At 39.1% G+C, this 15,933-nt stretch overlaps 1 protein-coding gene across 7 annotated transcripts in view; it reads left to right on the top strand.

Moving 5' to 3' along the window:
• The window catches only part of LCORL (ligand dependent nuclear receptor corepressor like), an 81,616-nt gene extending 68,088 nt beyond the window's left edge, over window positions 1-13,528 (top strand). For 3 of the 7 annotated variants that reach the window (XM_030493228.1, XM_030493218.1, XM_030493219.1), the window contains one exon: window positions 12,056-13,528. In XM_030493228.1, coding sequence (XP_030349088.1) covers window positions 12,056-12,069 — 14 coding nt within the window. In that variant the 3' untranslated portion in view covers window positions 12,070-13,528. Of the gene's footprint in view, window positions 1-122; window positions 3,882-12,055 lie in introns of those variants that run through there. The other 4 variants (XM_030493217.1, XM_030493220.1, XM_030493221.1 and 1 more) reach the window with 2 other exon arrangements.
• The last annotated feature ends 2,405 nt before the right edge of the window (window positions 13,529-15,933 follow it).

Raw genomic sequence — 15,933 nt, 5'->3', positions numbered from 1 at the left:
GTGCTTTATGTGATATATAAGATTCATCATATTAAGCTCATTCAGCATAACCCTGCTTTTCCAAAATACAGCATTTTTTATCTTTAGGTTGTGATTTTGTATTTTAATTCACTGATTTGCAGCTAAACTCAACATACAAACCTTGTTTTTAGGAAGTTCAAACCTTGACACAAGACTGCTGTAAGAGCCAGACCTAGAAAAGGAAAGGGTAACATCTATCTGTTTCTGTTTTGCAAATGAAGAAAGAGCTCTCTCATAGATTTATTTCATAATTTTGACTGTAGTTAAGAAAATTTTGCATTCAAATATTTAAACCTTTTCTTGCTATGGCAATGTAAGGCCTATTACTGTGATATGGTCTCATGTTAGTTTTAATTGGGACTCAATTTTATTTACCTGATAACTTTCCTCCTTTAGTTTTGGATCTTTAGGAAATCTGATAACTATTTTGATATTTTACATTATTTCATTTACGATTTTTGTTATTTTCGCTTTTACTCATAGTTTCTCATATCAATTGTTGTCTTTAGAAAGTTCACTGATAAACGAAATGTTAAAAGACAAAGAATTATGATTCTGGAATTCTCTTCACACTTACAAACCCCAATTTTTTTCAGAGATACTGTTGCAGTATTGGGGGATTGTCTGACATAGAAAAGGGTGTCTCGTTTTGGCACATTGATTCAACATTGTGTACTGTCTGCACTAGCCAAGGAAATCATATAAGCATTTTTAGTCTAAAGTATAGCTACTGGCTAAAAAGAACGAACATGATTTCTAGCTGTGCATGTATCTGTTTTCAGACATAATTCCTACATCTGGAAGTTTAATGCACATGAAAACATCATTATTCATTTATGTGTTCTTTGGACTGTATTTTTGTTGATGTGGTATCATAAATTGCATCATTGTTCTGTTGTCATGCCTGAAATGTTCTTATTACACATTTATGGTCAATATTTAAAGTTTTTCTTCAAGTTTTACTGATCTTGGTGTCTTACTGAATATGCTTGAAAGAAAAAGGTGTTGTGATGCTGTTTTATTGTGAAGCATTGTGGCAGGTAGGCAGAACACTGTTATCAAATGTTTATGTATACTCAGTTTTTGCTAGAATGTGCAAGTGGGAATAAAGCTCTGGAGTTCTTACAGCTCAAGGTAGTATCAAGCAACCAGAACTAGCCATGTACTCATTCTAGCAACAGAAGGAAGTCGATCACTTTTTCATATTACCTGTTTTATTCAAGATAAGGTGGCTGGTAGATACATTGGTCCATATGACTTTTGAACTGTTGCTTCAACAATGCATTTGATGTGTTGAACAGTGGTCCCCTTTTACTGTAAATCTATGTTCTGACTATTTTAATTTCTTCAGTGAAAGTGAAACATTATTACTCTCTGAGGTGGCAAAGAAAATTATGTAAGCCTGTTTTTAGGAAAGCATTTATGTTTTCTCTCAATGAGAGTGGTTCACTGTGTTTCATTATAACACTGAAGACCACATTCATGTGCTTTGGACTTGGCCAAAAGGCTTCAAGAGAACCAAGCTGAAATAAGAGAAACTGTTACCCAGCAGTAAAACAGGACACTGTGAAAGACTCCATTTTAGAAACTTACAGTATACTGAGTATTTAAAAAAATCTCCTTCAGAGGGTGTGGATTTATCACAGATGCAAAGGAGGCTGTGGACCTACTACAGTAGCAGGCAGAACTGTAGGCTGTGATGACATCACATACCTGTTTACTTACCCTTTGTGTCAGGGTGGGAGTTCACATGGAAGAGCTTCTAAAAATCAATTCTAATCACTTGAAGCTAGGATATTTTCTTCATCTAAAATAATTTTCTCCATTATAATTTGGCTTTTCTCCAGTAGTCTGGAGTTTTAGAAGAAAATCTATTGTATTTGTCGGTAGAGAATATAAATTTTCAATTTTGATTTTTCATTATATTTCAATGCTGGCTTTAAATGCTATCTTAGGGAGATCAAGTTAGTGCAGTACTTAACAGTGAGAATTTGCTAATCTTTGTAATAATTTCAAAGTTGACTACAAGAGTTAGGAATCTAACTATGAAAACTTGGTATCTTTATGAGTCTAAGTGTTCTCGATTGTGCACTTGAAACTACATCTATATTAATATGACAACAGACAAAACTTTCCTTAACTTTGACCTCCGTTACCAGAAATTTTCTTAAAATTGGGAGGGAAAATGCTGTGAACTCTTTACACATCTATATTAGTATGGCATTAATATTCCAGTATTGTTGCTTATTTGTCTTGTGGCAGTGCGGTACAGTAGCAATAAGGCTACAGTGTGAATCGCTTTCCTACTACTATGGAAGACATCAGTCTTTGATCTGGTGACAAAAAGAACTGGTTTTTAGCAAGTCTCTTGGGCTTTCTCTATCACAAAGCAGCACATTTTATACTCCTAGTGGGGAACAAATTTAAAATATTGGGTTACATAAAATGCAAAATGGACGTAGTGTAACAGCCATTAAATCCGTTGATTTTTGAGAAATGCTTTTCAACAGCTTAGCTCTTTTCACAAAGGCTTTTCATCAGAGTAAGTTTCACCTGTGATGCAGAGTAAGCAGATAGAAATGTTTGTAACTGCAATTGCCAGACGAGAAGTTGCTTTTTCACAGACAGCCATAAAATAAAGGAAGAAAATTAATAGAAGATGCAGGAAGAATATTGAAATGAATGACTCAGTAAGTGGGCTTTTTTTAATGCAAAAGTATAAAAGCAAAAAAGGTAGACTTGATATGTAGTTGACCACACATATATAATAAATCCTGACTCATTAAATGAGCTTAATGGTCTCTCCTTCATTCCCCTTAATGCAACAACAACAGCTCTAATACCACAGCCTAATACTCAATCTTGTTTTACACTCCGGAATTCCATTTGCCAAATCCAATTATATAGTCTTTCCTTCCCTTGTCTTGTTCTCCCATCATGTGATCTACTGTGAGCTGTATAAAGTTTGGGAGCTGTGTGAGTTTAAACTGTGGTCATTTACATCTTGCCTTAGGGTATGCTGTTCCTCTGGTTCTTTTGAGGGTTCTGAGCTAAGGATTTTTACTTCTTCTTGTTTGAGTAGTAGACTTCTTTCAAAGAACTCTACTCTGAAGTCTTTTATTTCCTTTACCTGAAAGGAAATTTCAGTAGTTTAGTGTCATGATGAATAAGCGTTTGTGTAGGATTTATATATCCAGTTTAAAACATAAGTGAGGTTTTTTTTCATCATTCAGTATTGTTTTATTATCTCTTTATTTCCTCAAAAACTGAGATGCTCATACTTATGCTTTTCTATTTGTCCTAAGTCCTGAGGAAATGGTTAAATTGTTCAGCTTTCTTTAGGGTATTGGTAATAACTACATAAATACAGACACTTAACAGCTTAAGCCGTTCTCTAGAAGAGAAAACAGTTTTGCCAGGCCTCCCATAGTTGTGAAGCTATGACAGGTACATATGCCTTTTAAAATCCTTTGTTCTGTTAGGAGTTTACGCTTAAAGCAGAGCTTCAGCTACTGTTATATAGGATACAGGTCGATCAACACAGCCTGTGGTGATTGTAAATTTGTAATTTTGTAAAGGAAGTGTCGATGTAGTCTGATCATCACAAAGCAGTTAATTATACTGAGACAATTCCACATTTTGATGTTGAACTCTGGTAAAATATTTCTGTTCAAGATGCTTTAATTCATAAAGGCATGTGTACTGTGCCTTAGTTTGCATTCCTCTATGGTTTATGTGCTGAAGTTGGTGGTGTTTTTCTTTCACAAAATTTTTGCAAAGCATCTTACACTAGAATCTCCAGTTAGTTCATAGAATCACAGAATGGTTTGGGTTGGAAGGGACCCTAATGATCATCTAGTGCCAACCCCCTGCCATGGGCAGGGACACCTTCCTCTAGAGCAGGTTGCTCCAAGCCCCGTCCAGCCTGGCCTTGAACACTGCCAGGGATGGGGCAGCCACAGCTTCTCTGGGCGCCCTGTGCCAGCGCCTCAGCACCCTCACAGGGAAGAATTTTTTGCTATGTCTCAGCTGAATCTCCTCTCTGTCAGCTTAAAGCCATTCCCCACTGTCACTACATGCACTATCAATTTTGATTTGGTCAAAAGATACAGCTTAAACAAGATTTGAGACTAATAGAAATGTTTTTACTATTCTAAAGGATTTCAGGAGAAAGTCTAAACATTTGTTTGCAGGGTGTTACAGAGTGGTGCTGAATCTTAGTGACTTATCTGAAATTTTGTTTCAAATGTAGGTAATCATTTAGTAGATGTTAGAGATTATATTTCATTTTTTATGTTCCTTCTTCCTTGTATTCATTTGGTAACTGGATATTAATTTACTACGAAGAAGATTTTTGCCATGTTCTAAGGACAGCATTTTCATATCATGAGGTGTTTCCTATGGTCAACATGAAAAAAAATAGACTGCATTTTCAAATGGCCTTGAATCTTGGGTGTTCCCCAACATACTGAGTATTTCTGAAAGCTGTTGACAGCCTTCAGGTTCTAATTAAGCCAGATATTTTTACAATGATCAGCAACTAATTGGATGGATACATCTGAATGGAAATTGCTTTCTATGGAATGCCAAGATTTTAAGAGCAACATTCTGCATTCAAATGCACTCACCACTGCAACATCGCAGTTTGACAGTTCTGCCCTTCATGGTCATTGAGGTGGTGTCATGTTTTGTGGTTCAATGTGACATAAAACATGTTGGTGTTATTGGGTGTGTAATCTGGCAAAGAAAGTCTATGGAGTCCTCATTAACAAAGTTAGCTTCCAAGGTATTAAAAAAAAATATATTATTAGATATTTTAAAATAGAAGAAAATATTTGGAAACCTAAGTTTGGGATTTTTTTAATAAATACAAGTATGTAGAAATGTATGATTTATAGACCTGTACCTATATATATATGTACAAGGATATGTACATTTATGAGATCTATGAGAACACATCTAATGCACCATTTTAAGAGAAAAATCACTTCTTTGAAGTGAATATAACCTCGACTGAGGTCCCAATTGAGATGTTAATTGGAACTTTTTAATTACTTTGATGTTTGTGAGGATTTTTTTAATAGTGCTGTATAAAAAACTAGAAAAAACAGAATTTATTTCACTGCTGGTCAAATAAAATATTGAAGCTTTTGTAACTGAGAAATAACTAAAATGTTCTCCATGCATTTTTATCAGGTTCCTAACCAGGTTATGACTCAAAACACTGTTTAGACTGGTTGCAGTGTACCTTGATAAAATAATGCTGTTCTTGAGACACGTTTCTCTCCCTCTTCTCCTTACAATGCATAAAGGATCATCTTGAATTACTTCAGTTTTCATATCTCCTCCATCTGTTATTTCTTTTCCCTCATTATTGCATTGCCAGCTTTCAGCTGACTACTTGTTTTCTCATCTAAATGCTCACTTTTAATTTCTTTTTTTCTCAATGTGTGATTTTTGTCAATGGTATTTTCTATATCACTCACTTTAGTAAGTCAGACTAGCTGTGTTTTCTCTGCAGCTTTCTGCTTGCTTTCCTCTCCCATAGGAGCATAGAAAGCATGCACACTTTTCTGGGGAGGCTGATGAGCCCAAGCAGGATGTCTAACCGCTTCTCGTAACAGCTCAGCTCCCATCATGTCACACCATTGGCACTGGCTATCTCTTCCAGTGTTGGCAATCCCACTGCTTCTTGTATATCATGTTACTTGTACTTTTACAGCAACATAGCATTGACTTGTGCTTCATCTGTGACCCGCTATAGCTGCCTGTGCCTTTGTGAAAGAATTGCCCAACCTGCATTGGTACTGTGCCATGGTCCTGCTGAACTGCTGTTTATTTCACACCATAGTTTTTATTCCTTTGTTTTATTCAGACCCAGGTCTGAAACACTGTTCGGACCATCCAGACTAATACCCTCTGGTTCCACATTCATCTGCATCCTCTCTTCATACTTTGCTCTCCTTCTCAGATCATGCATCAGCTTTTTTCCAAGCAGCACATTTGTGAGTGCCAAAGCATGCCCTCAGGAGCATGGCAGAATGAGTGCAGCTCGGTTTCATTCCCTGTTTTATTTTGTGCTGCGTATTTGTCATTGTGTACTTCTGCTGCTCCATGCTATCTCTCTTTTACACCTGGTAAAAGATCTATAGGAAGAGTGAGATGTCTGTCAGCTTCTGTCATAGATTGCTTTCACTGATGTGCCACAAGTGCTAAGCAAATTCCTACTAGCCTCTCTCAGTTATCTTTCTCATATATTTCGTATGTATTTCATACCTATTTCCTTTCTTCTTCCCATGTTTTGGGTTTTTTTTTCCCTCAAACCAAGCAAACATTTCTGAGTTAGTGTTGAAGAGCAAAAGAAACTTTTTTGCCATCATTTCAGTCTGGGACTGTGGCTGGTTCTGACTTCTCACCCTGTCTTTTCGTCTACATTCAATTCCCCTCCTGTCATGGTTCTGCTTTGTGTACTGTTTTATTTGTCTCAGTACCAGCTGTGTTAAACCCAGCTCTTAGGTCTAATTTTTAAAAGCCTCTTGCATATCACTTATCTATCTCCCCAGCTTGCTTTGATCTAGTTGAGATGTCATCTATTTCCAGGGCATTTCTTCCTCTCTCTCAGATTCCCAAATGGGATTCCATCCACTCAACTGAAAAAAAAATTTTTTCTTACTACCATGAGAATCCATTTGATAAACAGAAATGAGACAGTAACATTTTCTTTGTAGATTTCTTTGTAGATTTTTTGTTGTTGCATTTGGGCATTGTGGAAAAAGATGAGTTAAATGTTAGAGAGAATAAATCTGTGTGTGCTTGGTTTGCTTTCATTTCAGTGTTTCTTGCGTTATTGAATCAACCTCTGCTGGAAGGGGTGCTGAGGCTACTATAGTGCTGTAGGGTTAAACCTAATCTATTCCTCTGTTTTCTTTTTTGGGAAAAATCTAAGTACTTTGTACAGAGAAGATTTTTTTATGCTGCTGAGGTTTTACTGTTTCTACTCAGTATTTTTTGAAGCCTTTCTGTAAAAGCCTCAGATCCATGTTGTAACTCACCAGTACTCTTATGCTTTCCAGGCTGTCAGTTTGCACCTCACTGATGGCAGTGTTAAACAGTGCAGTCTGCAGAATCTTTGTCAGACAGGAAGGTAAAAACCAGTTTGCCCTAGCCCTCAGCTAGGTGGGAAGGAGAAGTGTTTATGAAATAAGTAAGTGTTGCAAAAGATTTAGAGAAACATAACTCTGCAGTGATACTTTCATAGTCATTTTACAGCCTGCAAACACAACATTTGATGGTAATCTCTTTAATGGGAAATGCTGAGGAGTCACCTAACAGATAAGAAACATTTACCCCTATTCCTACTTCTTCTACATGTCCTTGACACATCGTAGGCAGAGATTAACTTAGCAGAGTTAATGAACTAGCTAGCTCAGTATGGACCTGAGCTAGCCAAGTATTTCTTAACTTTGTTGTTTTCATACAACAGGTGTCAAATTCCTGGTTTTCCTGGAAAATGCAGTGCCAAACTGCATGGAAAAATAAGAAGCTCAAAGAATATTTGTATGCATGTGTGTGCTTGGCAGCCTATCGAGTTATACAGTATTGCTCTCACATCCTCCTATTAATTAGTCAGCACTTCTATAACAATGATTGGAGTTGAACTAAAGAAAGAAACAAAATTTCACAAATACTTGTATTCGAGTAGTTTATCTGGAAATGTGGAAAAGAGCAGAGTTTTCTTCAGCTCCTGGGAGCCTGGGAAGGCCTCTTGTTGCTTGCTTTAGCAGAAGGTTGAATTCGAAGACCTATCTATTTAATTCCTCTTGCTTTAATGATAGGAGGAAATTTTTGTGGAGAGAGATGATCCTTTTTGGTCCTAGCAGGCCTGGAGACTTAACCACACACAGGGTTGTGTGCTCAGCCAGGGGAGAGGAGATGGGACTTCAGAGTCCATCAGCATTATTTGAATTTGGCTGCTATGATTTGTTAGAGTAACATAGGTAATTACCTCTGCCTCCAACACTGTTGGAAGAAAGTAAGTTCAGAGATGATTGGGTAGTGGTGACTTGGGAACTGAGTAGCAACAGATGAAAAATGAACCCTGGAGTCATCTCTGACAGTTTTCTAGGCCCATGGGTTCTATGTGCAGCAGCATCCAAAGAAAGGCAAGAGCAGAGTGTCCTGTCACAGTACACAACCTCCGTGTGTCCACATCCTCAGTGTGGTACTTGGTGCCTCCCACCTTGCCACTCATTCACATAAAGGACTCAGGAGCAGTCATATACAGCATGCAACAGACTGCAGGAACACGCACCTCAGCTGCCTGAGATACATGGATTTTAATTTGCAGTTGTTTCAGATCAAAAAGATACAGTCTCATTTCCATTTTGCGTGTGTGTGTGTGTTTATATATATATTTACTTTCTGAGAAGAGACAAGAATTATCAGGATCAGTTATTGTACACTCTGAAATATGAAATCTTTTAAATTAACCAGTAAATATGTTACCAGCACTTCAAGAGTAGTTAAAGATGAAGAAAAGCATCTGAGTTTTCAAGAAATGTCACTAGTTTATCATACAAAGAATTGAAAAAAATAAAGACTTTTCTTCCTTTTCACTGGGCTTTTAGCACAGTTGGCCTGTCTTCAAATTCACTAGTGAAAGCAGAACTATGGAATATGCCATGGCTGGAATTTATGTTCCACATTAGAGGAGCACCCTAGCTGACATCCACCGATCACATGCACAGAAGCTGATGAACTGAATCAGTCCCAAGGGAATAAAAACAAAGCAGATGATAATTGCTGCAACAGCAAACAGATGGCTTCAGAATTGGAAATTCTAACCTTTTTCGAGACCATTATATAAATCAGTAAATGCCTGTTGTCTGGGAAGGTAAAGAGACCTCCATCCTCTTACTGGTAGCGGAGAACTCCAGAAGGCTGTAGAGCAGAGGTGTCCCACAGCCTCATTCCAGGCTCTGCTGGAGTAGGCTCCTTGGGTTCTGTAAGGTCTTCCTGACAGGAGGGCTGCTGCGTGCACCTTCTGTAAGCGGAGTGGAATAAAATTTAGTGTAGAATCTATTGGTGGATCTGGCTGGAGAAATTCAGCTGCTTCTGTTTAATTTTATGCTTAAATTATATTCTCTGCTTTAAAGAAGTGTTGTCTAAATACACCATTTTCATGCCTTGTTACATCAACAGCTAGGAAATAAATCACTATAGGTAAAAGAATGAAAAGCAAGATGAAAGACTAGGTTCTTCTTGGTTAACAAGTATATTAATGCAGATCTCAGGCCTATTGTTTACCACTTTTGCTGTGATATAAATTTCCTTAAAATACTTGAGCTTTTTATGTTGATGTTACCTATACTGGGGAACTGACAAAAATATTCATTTAACATTTTTCTGTTCCTGTTTTTATGCATGCTCTTAAAATGCCAGATTCCTGAGTTTCCTAGAGCTCTTCTGTGAGAGGTAAATTACTGCATAATAACTACCAGCGCATACTTCAGTTCTAGTTCTGCAGGCTCAGTCCTGCCTTTTACACCTCGTACACAAACCTGTACAAAACCTAAAATATAAAGGGTAGGAATGTCCCTGAGAGAGCCAACTACTCAAAGAGCTATTTGGGGGTATCACGGAACTCTGCATTTGCAGTCCAAGCAAAGGGGAAGGAATTATGGTCACAATTCCACCGAGACCTAGTGTACACACTGTTACGGCTAGCAGTGCTCTTTGGAAAATGGGCCACACCAACAGTGCGATTCCTGGTTTGTGTACAGAAGTAACATGCCAAATCATTTGAGAAGCCCGAGCCTTTAGCTTTTTCTGTCTGGCACTTGCTTGCTGTTGAACAAGGTTTATGTATCTACTACTTTAAAGACAGTAGAAATGCTGTTCTTTAAAGCATGTTGTAGGTATCTGCTACTTCAGAGTTTGCAATTCTTGGTTCCTGAGGCATTTCTGTTCTTTGAGATAACAACTACCACCAAAAAAAAACCCCCACAAAACCAAACCAAACAAAAAACCAACCCCCAAAATACCAGCAACAAATCCCCAAACAAAACAACAAAACAAGCACTCTCTTCATTTAACTGTAGATTGTTTCTGTTAAGAGTGTAAGTTAAGTTTTGCTACCTGGCCATGCCTGCAGAGCACATAATGAGCAGGGGTGAGGCAGGCCGCAGGACTGCAGCAGTCAGCATTAGCACCATCTCATACACACACGTAATCCCACGGCCATAAGAACAGACTTTGACTTTCTGCACAGCAGTGAGGGCAAAGGTTCAAGTCTGAAGAGGCTGTAAATTTAAGAGAGTTAACCTTGCTGACTAAAGTCTTCTCTGTCACCTACACTTGCACTCTGTGTCTCCTGTGGGAAGGGACAGATCAGAGCAACAAGAGCGTGTGCAGACCAGAAAGAATGAAAGGAAATAGCACAAGGCAAAAACATGACGAAAGAGAGAGGCAGAAGAGTAAGCACACAAGGAAACGCTGGGCATGGGGGCAGTACCCCAGTTACGAAGGGTTAGGAGCTAGGGCTGCTAATTTAGAAATGCCTGTTTCACCACCCTGTCAGAAAGGCACACAGCCTTCCAGAGAGCTTGCATTAAAATGTAAACTAATGAAAAGTGCATTTCAGATGCTCTGTGAAATGTAACAATGACTTTAGCTCTTACACAACCTGTCTTTCCCTCCTGCCCTGACATTGGAAAAAGTTTAATCAAAGTCAGTCAATAGTATTTGAGTAACACAAGGTAATGTATTTTAGGTTATAGTCTTATGATTACTGAATGTCCCAGCTAGACTGTTCACCCATGGGAACACTATACATACTTCAGCAGATTGAGTCCTTGATACTTGGCGCCTAAACATCCTGCGATGGACCTGGTTTCCTGAAATGCTGCAAGAGCCACTCAGAGATTCTTACTGCTTAAGAGCCCCTTTGATAGGAGAAACCGTGTACAGATAGGTTATAGCACAATTGTTACTTTCTGCCCTTAATTACAACACATGCAACTTGATTTTTAATGTCTCAGTAATTAGAAATATTTCCAACTTTGTTTCATTCATCCAGTTCTTGAAATCTTTGACAAGGTTTGTGAGAAACAATGAATTGCACATAGGGCACAGATCACGGCAGGAGGTAGTCAGGGAAAGAGAAGAATAGCAGGGAAGGAGAGGTTTGAAATTAGGATTCCCAAACTCTACCACCTTGTGCACACTCAGAAGACAATGACAGTGTTATTTATGTTAAGGAAGAAATTTTTTATGGTAAGGGTGGTGAAACACTGAACCAGGCTGCCCAGAGAGGTGGTAGACGCCTCATCCCTGGAAGTGTTCAAGGCCAAGTTGGATGGGGCTTTGAGCAACTCGGTGGAGTGAAAGGTGTCCCTGCCTATGGCAGGGGGTTGGAACTAGATGATTGTTAAGGTCCCTTCCAACCCAAACCATTCTGTGATGCTGTTCTGTGAGTCTATATGCACAATGAGAGTGTGATTCAACCCACACTTACAGCCTCATCTGTTCAGTGATCCCCACAAAGGCCTGGGTTTCTTTCCCTTCTTGTATTACTTAGTTTCCTAGATTTAAAACAAAACGAACACTGCCAACATAGTAACCCTTTCATGGCTGTACTAAATTAACAATGTCAGCAAAAAAACCAACCCCAAGTTCTTGCTCAGTTTCTGCTCTATGGTTTTACAGTAGTCAGCTGGACACAGTTGAAGAAGGGCCGGTCCCTTCTGTGCAGAGGAATAGCACCAGCAGGCTCTGCCAACCACCAGGACCACGCTATTTCAATAGAAACAAGCCCCATCTACTTTGGCAACATGGAGAGCACAGCAGTCAGGTTCTAGCTTGGTGTTCCTGGAACATAGCGCAGTGACACAGCAGAAAAACCCCACAGAATACCCAGGCTGCCACCACCTTATCTTGCCTCTTACCAGTTTGCTTGTTTGCAGGGGAAGAAGAAAATGTACTAAACTTTGTCTCATTTTCTCCCCCTCTCCCAATCCCACTTCTTTTCTCACAGCACACTACAAGTGAAAGTCTCGGAGCCGCAGAATTCAATAGACATGAACACAGAAACTGAACATTTGAAGTCCATAAAGACGTGCCTTAATCAGCCCACTGAGTGGAATCTGAGTTTTTCAGCAGCATCTCTCTCCAGCTGTAAAGTTTTTAACCAAAATCTCAAAACTGATGAGAACAAATAGATTGCAGCTGTTCTTGCACTATTATTTTATACATTGCTCCTGATTTATTTTTTTTTCTGCTGAATAATAAGCATTCATTACATTGATCTTGAAATGATCTTGTGTGATTTGGCTTTATATTACTACTAGCATTATTCATTTTGATGTACTTTTTCTTTTTCTAAATATGAAGTTTCACATCTGACCATCATGAAATTCTTGCAGTACAAATTTATATCAGAATCGGATGTTCCCCGTTAATAGTATTGTGATTTTTCTATGATGTTCTTTAAGTTTAATTATTATTTCCCAAGTTTATTTTTGTGCACGAAAGTTAATATATTATGTAATTTGTGGCATAGGTCACCATGTAAAGATTTATGGTAATAACTACTCAAACTAAGTCTGTAACAGGTGGAGACCGACTACCTCGAAGCAAAGCAGTGAAAGGTAAATTAAGTGAGGAGATCTCCTTCGCAAACAGAGTGAAACATGCCAAACACCCGGGTTGTTTCTGCAGTGCGCTTTCATCTTCATCCATCTTGAGAACGTCTGTGTGACCGTGTGTCATGAGCATAATGTCTAAAAGAGTGGCTGAGCCTGCAGGAGAAGCTCTTGAAAGATTGTCATTCAACAAATCTGTATCTGCACTTTTTGAGGTTTCTGCTAAATGGTCTTTCTCCCCCCTTTGTTTCGATGAATTTATGCCTGCCACCAATTAAAATGGATGTAAATGCTTTTCCTATTTCATTTTTCCCCGTGTACTTTGGAAATTCAATGTAAACATCAAAATTTTGAACTCTACTCAAAGTAGTGAATGGTTGTAGCCGACTACATTGTAGACATTCCATGCTTAGATCAGCTTTGGCAAGGTTCATGTACTTCATTCATCAAAACATTATTATTAATAGAGCTATAACAGAAGTGTTAGAATAAAACCATATGATATATTTCTCTTTTCTGGAGTCATACATTCAATAGCTAGAGTAGAGGATTCTTAATTCAACTTCTTAATAAGTTGTCTGTCCTGTCCTTGCCAAGAACTAATTTTCCAGAAGGCAATTTCCTTGGAAGACACTGTGTTCTATAAAACAAAGGTTTTAAAGATTCACTTAAAATTATCATCTTTCTTAAAGTGAAGATGCAGTTCGTCTTTACAGAAGTTTGTTGGTTTGCAGGTGCTATCCAGTAACTGAAATAAAAAGGTTGTTGTGATTTCTGGTAAGTCTCACAGATCCCAAAAGGACATTGAGTCACTGAAGTGTCAGTGCAGAACATGATTAAAAGAATAAACGTGCATCATCACACCACACTGTCTAAAGGGTCTTTATGTATCTCAGCTATTTAATGCACTTGGATACTGTGGGGCAAGAAAGCCAAAAAGAATTGGACTTCCTGGGGGAGAAGCACTAGTGTTGACTTCAGTGGAGCCCCACCAAAGCCTGAGGAACAGGGTGAGCCTTAAGAGGGACATAAAAACAGCCTCACAAGCTGTGCTGAGCAGTGCAGCTGGTACCTTGTTCTTGTGCCTGAAGCAGGAGATGGCACAAGGATTTTCTCATTGAAAAGGAGATGAATACCAGCACCTTTTCCGTTACAGACATCTCATGTCCAAGCAGCTGCCTGGTTTTGTTAACAATTGTGATCTCTTCCTGTGTGTCATGCTGAGTTTCAGTTGGCTGATGAGTCCAAAAATTTTCAGAGGGAGTCAGTCAGATCCAGGCATAACCCAAGCTCAGCAACCACTGCTTTGAGTCAGACAAACAACAAAACTAGAAAGAGATGTGCTTGGTGCAGCATGCACTTACCCTTTATCTTGATAGGAACCAGCCAAAGGAGACTGTTACCAACAGAAAGTCATTTAGTCTGTAGTCTGGAGAGACTGACAAGGCAAGCAGGCAAAAAACAATCACAAAGCCGGTTTTAAGAATCAAAAACTAGTGCAGGAATAACCATGGATCATTTTAAGTTCGACAACAAGTGACCACTGCTGGTTTATCGTTTAATATGGAATCAAACCTAGGTCCAGTGTGGCTCATGTTGGACACCCTGTTGTGTTTAGCCAGAAAAAGGAGAGAGGATGCACAGTAATTGATTCAGAGCAACAAAGTGGCTGTTTTTAAGTAAGTGAGTCAGAATATTTTATGGATTAAGCTTTTATTCCTCAACTAAGCAGCCAGGAAGTTAGATACTTTCAACCCATAGAATTAAAGTCACTAAAAATCAGTAACATAATTTTAGTAAGCATTATTCTTTTTATCTAAGTCAAGTTTTTTTTCACTGCATATAGTAAGATACATCCAGACTCGGCTTTAGGTGTACCCTGTTGCCACTATAAGCAAGTCTGCTGCATATCTTTAAACCTTGATCAGTTTTGAAAAATACAACACACATCTGAGCATCCTACTCTGCAATTACGCAGCCATCCCTCTGCAAAAGATAAGTAATTTTGCCAAAACACACCTAATTTTCTATTGCACAGAAAACCTCGCCTTGACAGGGAGCAAGGCAGTGGAAGAGCCCTGAGGGGCTGGAAATTACATGCCAGTTGCTGGCCAAGTTTTAACGAGGTAATTCAGACATAAAGACCTCGGGAGGTCCGTAGTTGTACATCCTTCAGCTAGTCAGGTCTTAAAAACCTCATAGGGCAGAGCCTGCACAGCCTCTCCGGGCAGCCTGTTCAACCGTTCTCAACCTGTTCCACAGCCTTTTACTCCCTATATTCTGGTTGAAGTTTCAGCTTGTGCCCCTTGATTTTTGTCCTCTGACCATATGCAACAAAGAGCCTGGTTCCATCTCCTCAGCAGACTCCTTGTAGATATCTGAGGTCCTCCCAACACCTGCCAGCTGAACAAGCCCAGCTCCCATAACCTCTCCCCACAGGGCTCACAGGGCCCCATGACCAGCACAGAGGACACCACTGAACTCATTCCAGTTTGCCAGTGTCAATGTCTGTCTTAATGCACTCCAGTGGAGCCATATCCACAGCAGAGACATCCACAGATTGAGAGGTGACTTCAATGAGAAACCTCATATTTTCAGTCCAGTATTCCTAAGAGACGCCAGAGACAGAGCCTGCATGTGGGGCAAGGCATGACAGAACAGCAAGAAGGCCAAATTGGAAGGCATTCCCAGAGAAGGCTACAAGTCTTTGTTGCTCCTGCTTTCCCTAGAAACTCATTTTACCGAAAGAGTGATACACTTTCAACAACTGCTGCTGGTCCAGTGTCAGAAGAACAAACCACTCCTGAGAGTGAGGGTGAAAGAAAACTTGTATTAATTTATTAATTTGAACTAAAGTTTAAAGCTCAGGGGAAGCTCTGACAGCTGATGAAAAACAAAATCCGTACTTCACACCGCTAAACTAGGTTCAGGCAGCATTCAAGGGGACAGAGGCTGTCTCTGATCTGAAGTGGCTGCAGGAACACAAACTCACACTACAACACAAGTGGGGACTTGAAGAATTATCAAAAGGGGGAGCTCAGGACTTCAGAATTCTGTCTAAAGTGATGAATAAAAATAATTCACCAGAGTTACATAAGCTTCTGAATAGCAAATATCAGGCAGAAAAGTGTGCAATGGCATTTTGTGGTTTGACAAGTTTCCAACAAAAACTGAATGGGAGGAAAAGCAACACAATCCTGTCTGTTTTCTACGTGCGAGCTCGAAAATAGCTTAATGGTTGGGGCAATGCACTTTGGGAATGCTGCTTTTC

The sequence above is a fragment of the Strigops habroptila genome, chromosome 7 (assembly GCF_004027225.2).
Source record: "Strigops habroptila isolate Jane chromosome 7, bStrHab1.2.pri, whole genome shotgun sequence".
NCBI classification, from domain to species: Eukaryota; Metazoa; Chordata; class Aves; order Psittaciformes; family Psittacidae; genus Strigops; species Strigops habroptila.
The sequence above is the reverse complement of the archived record's forward strand: the minus strand, read 5'-3'. Positions and strand labels throughout refer to the sequence as shown.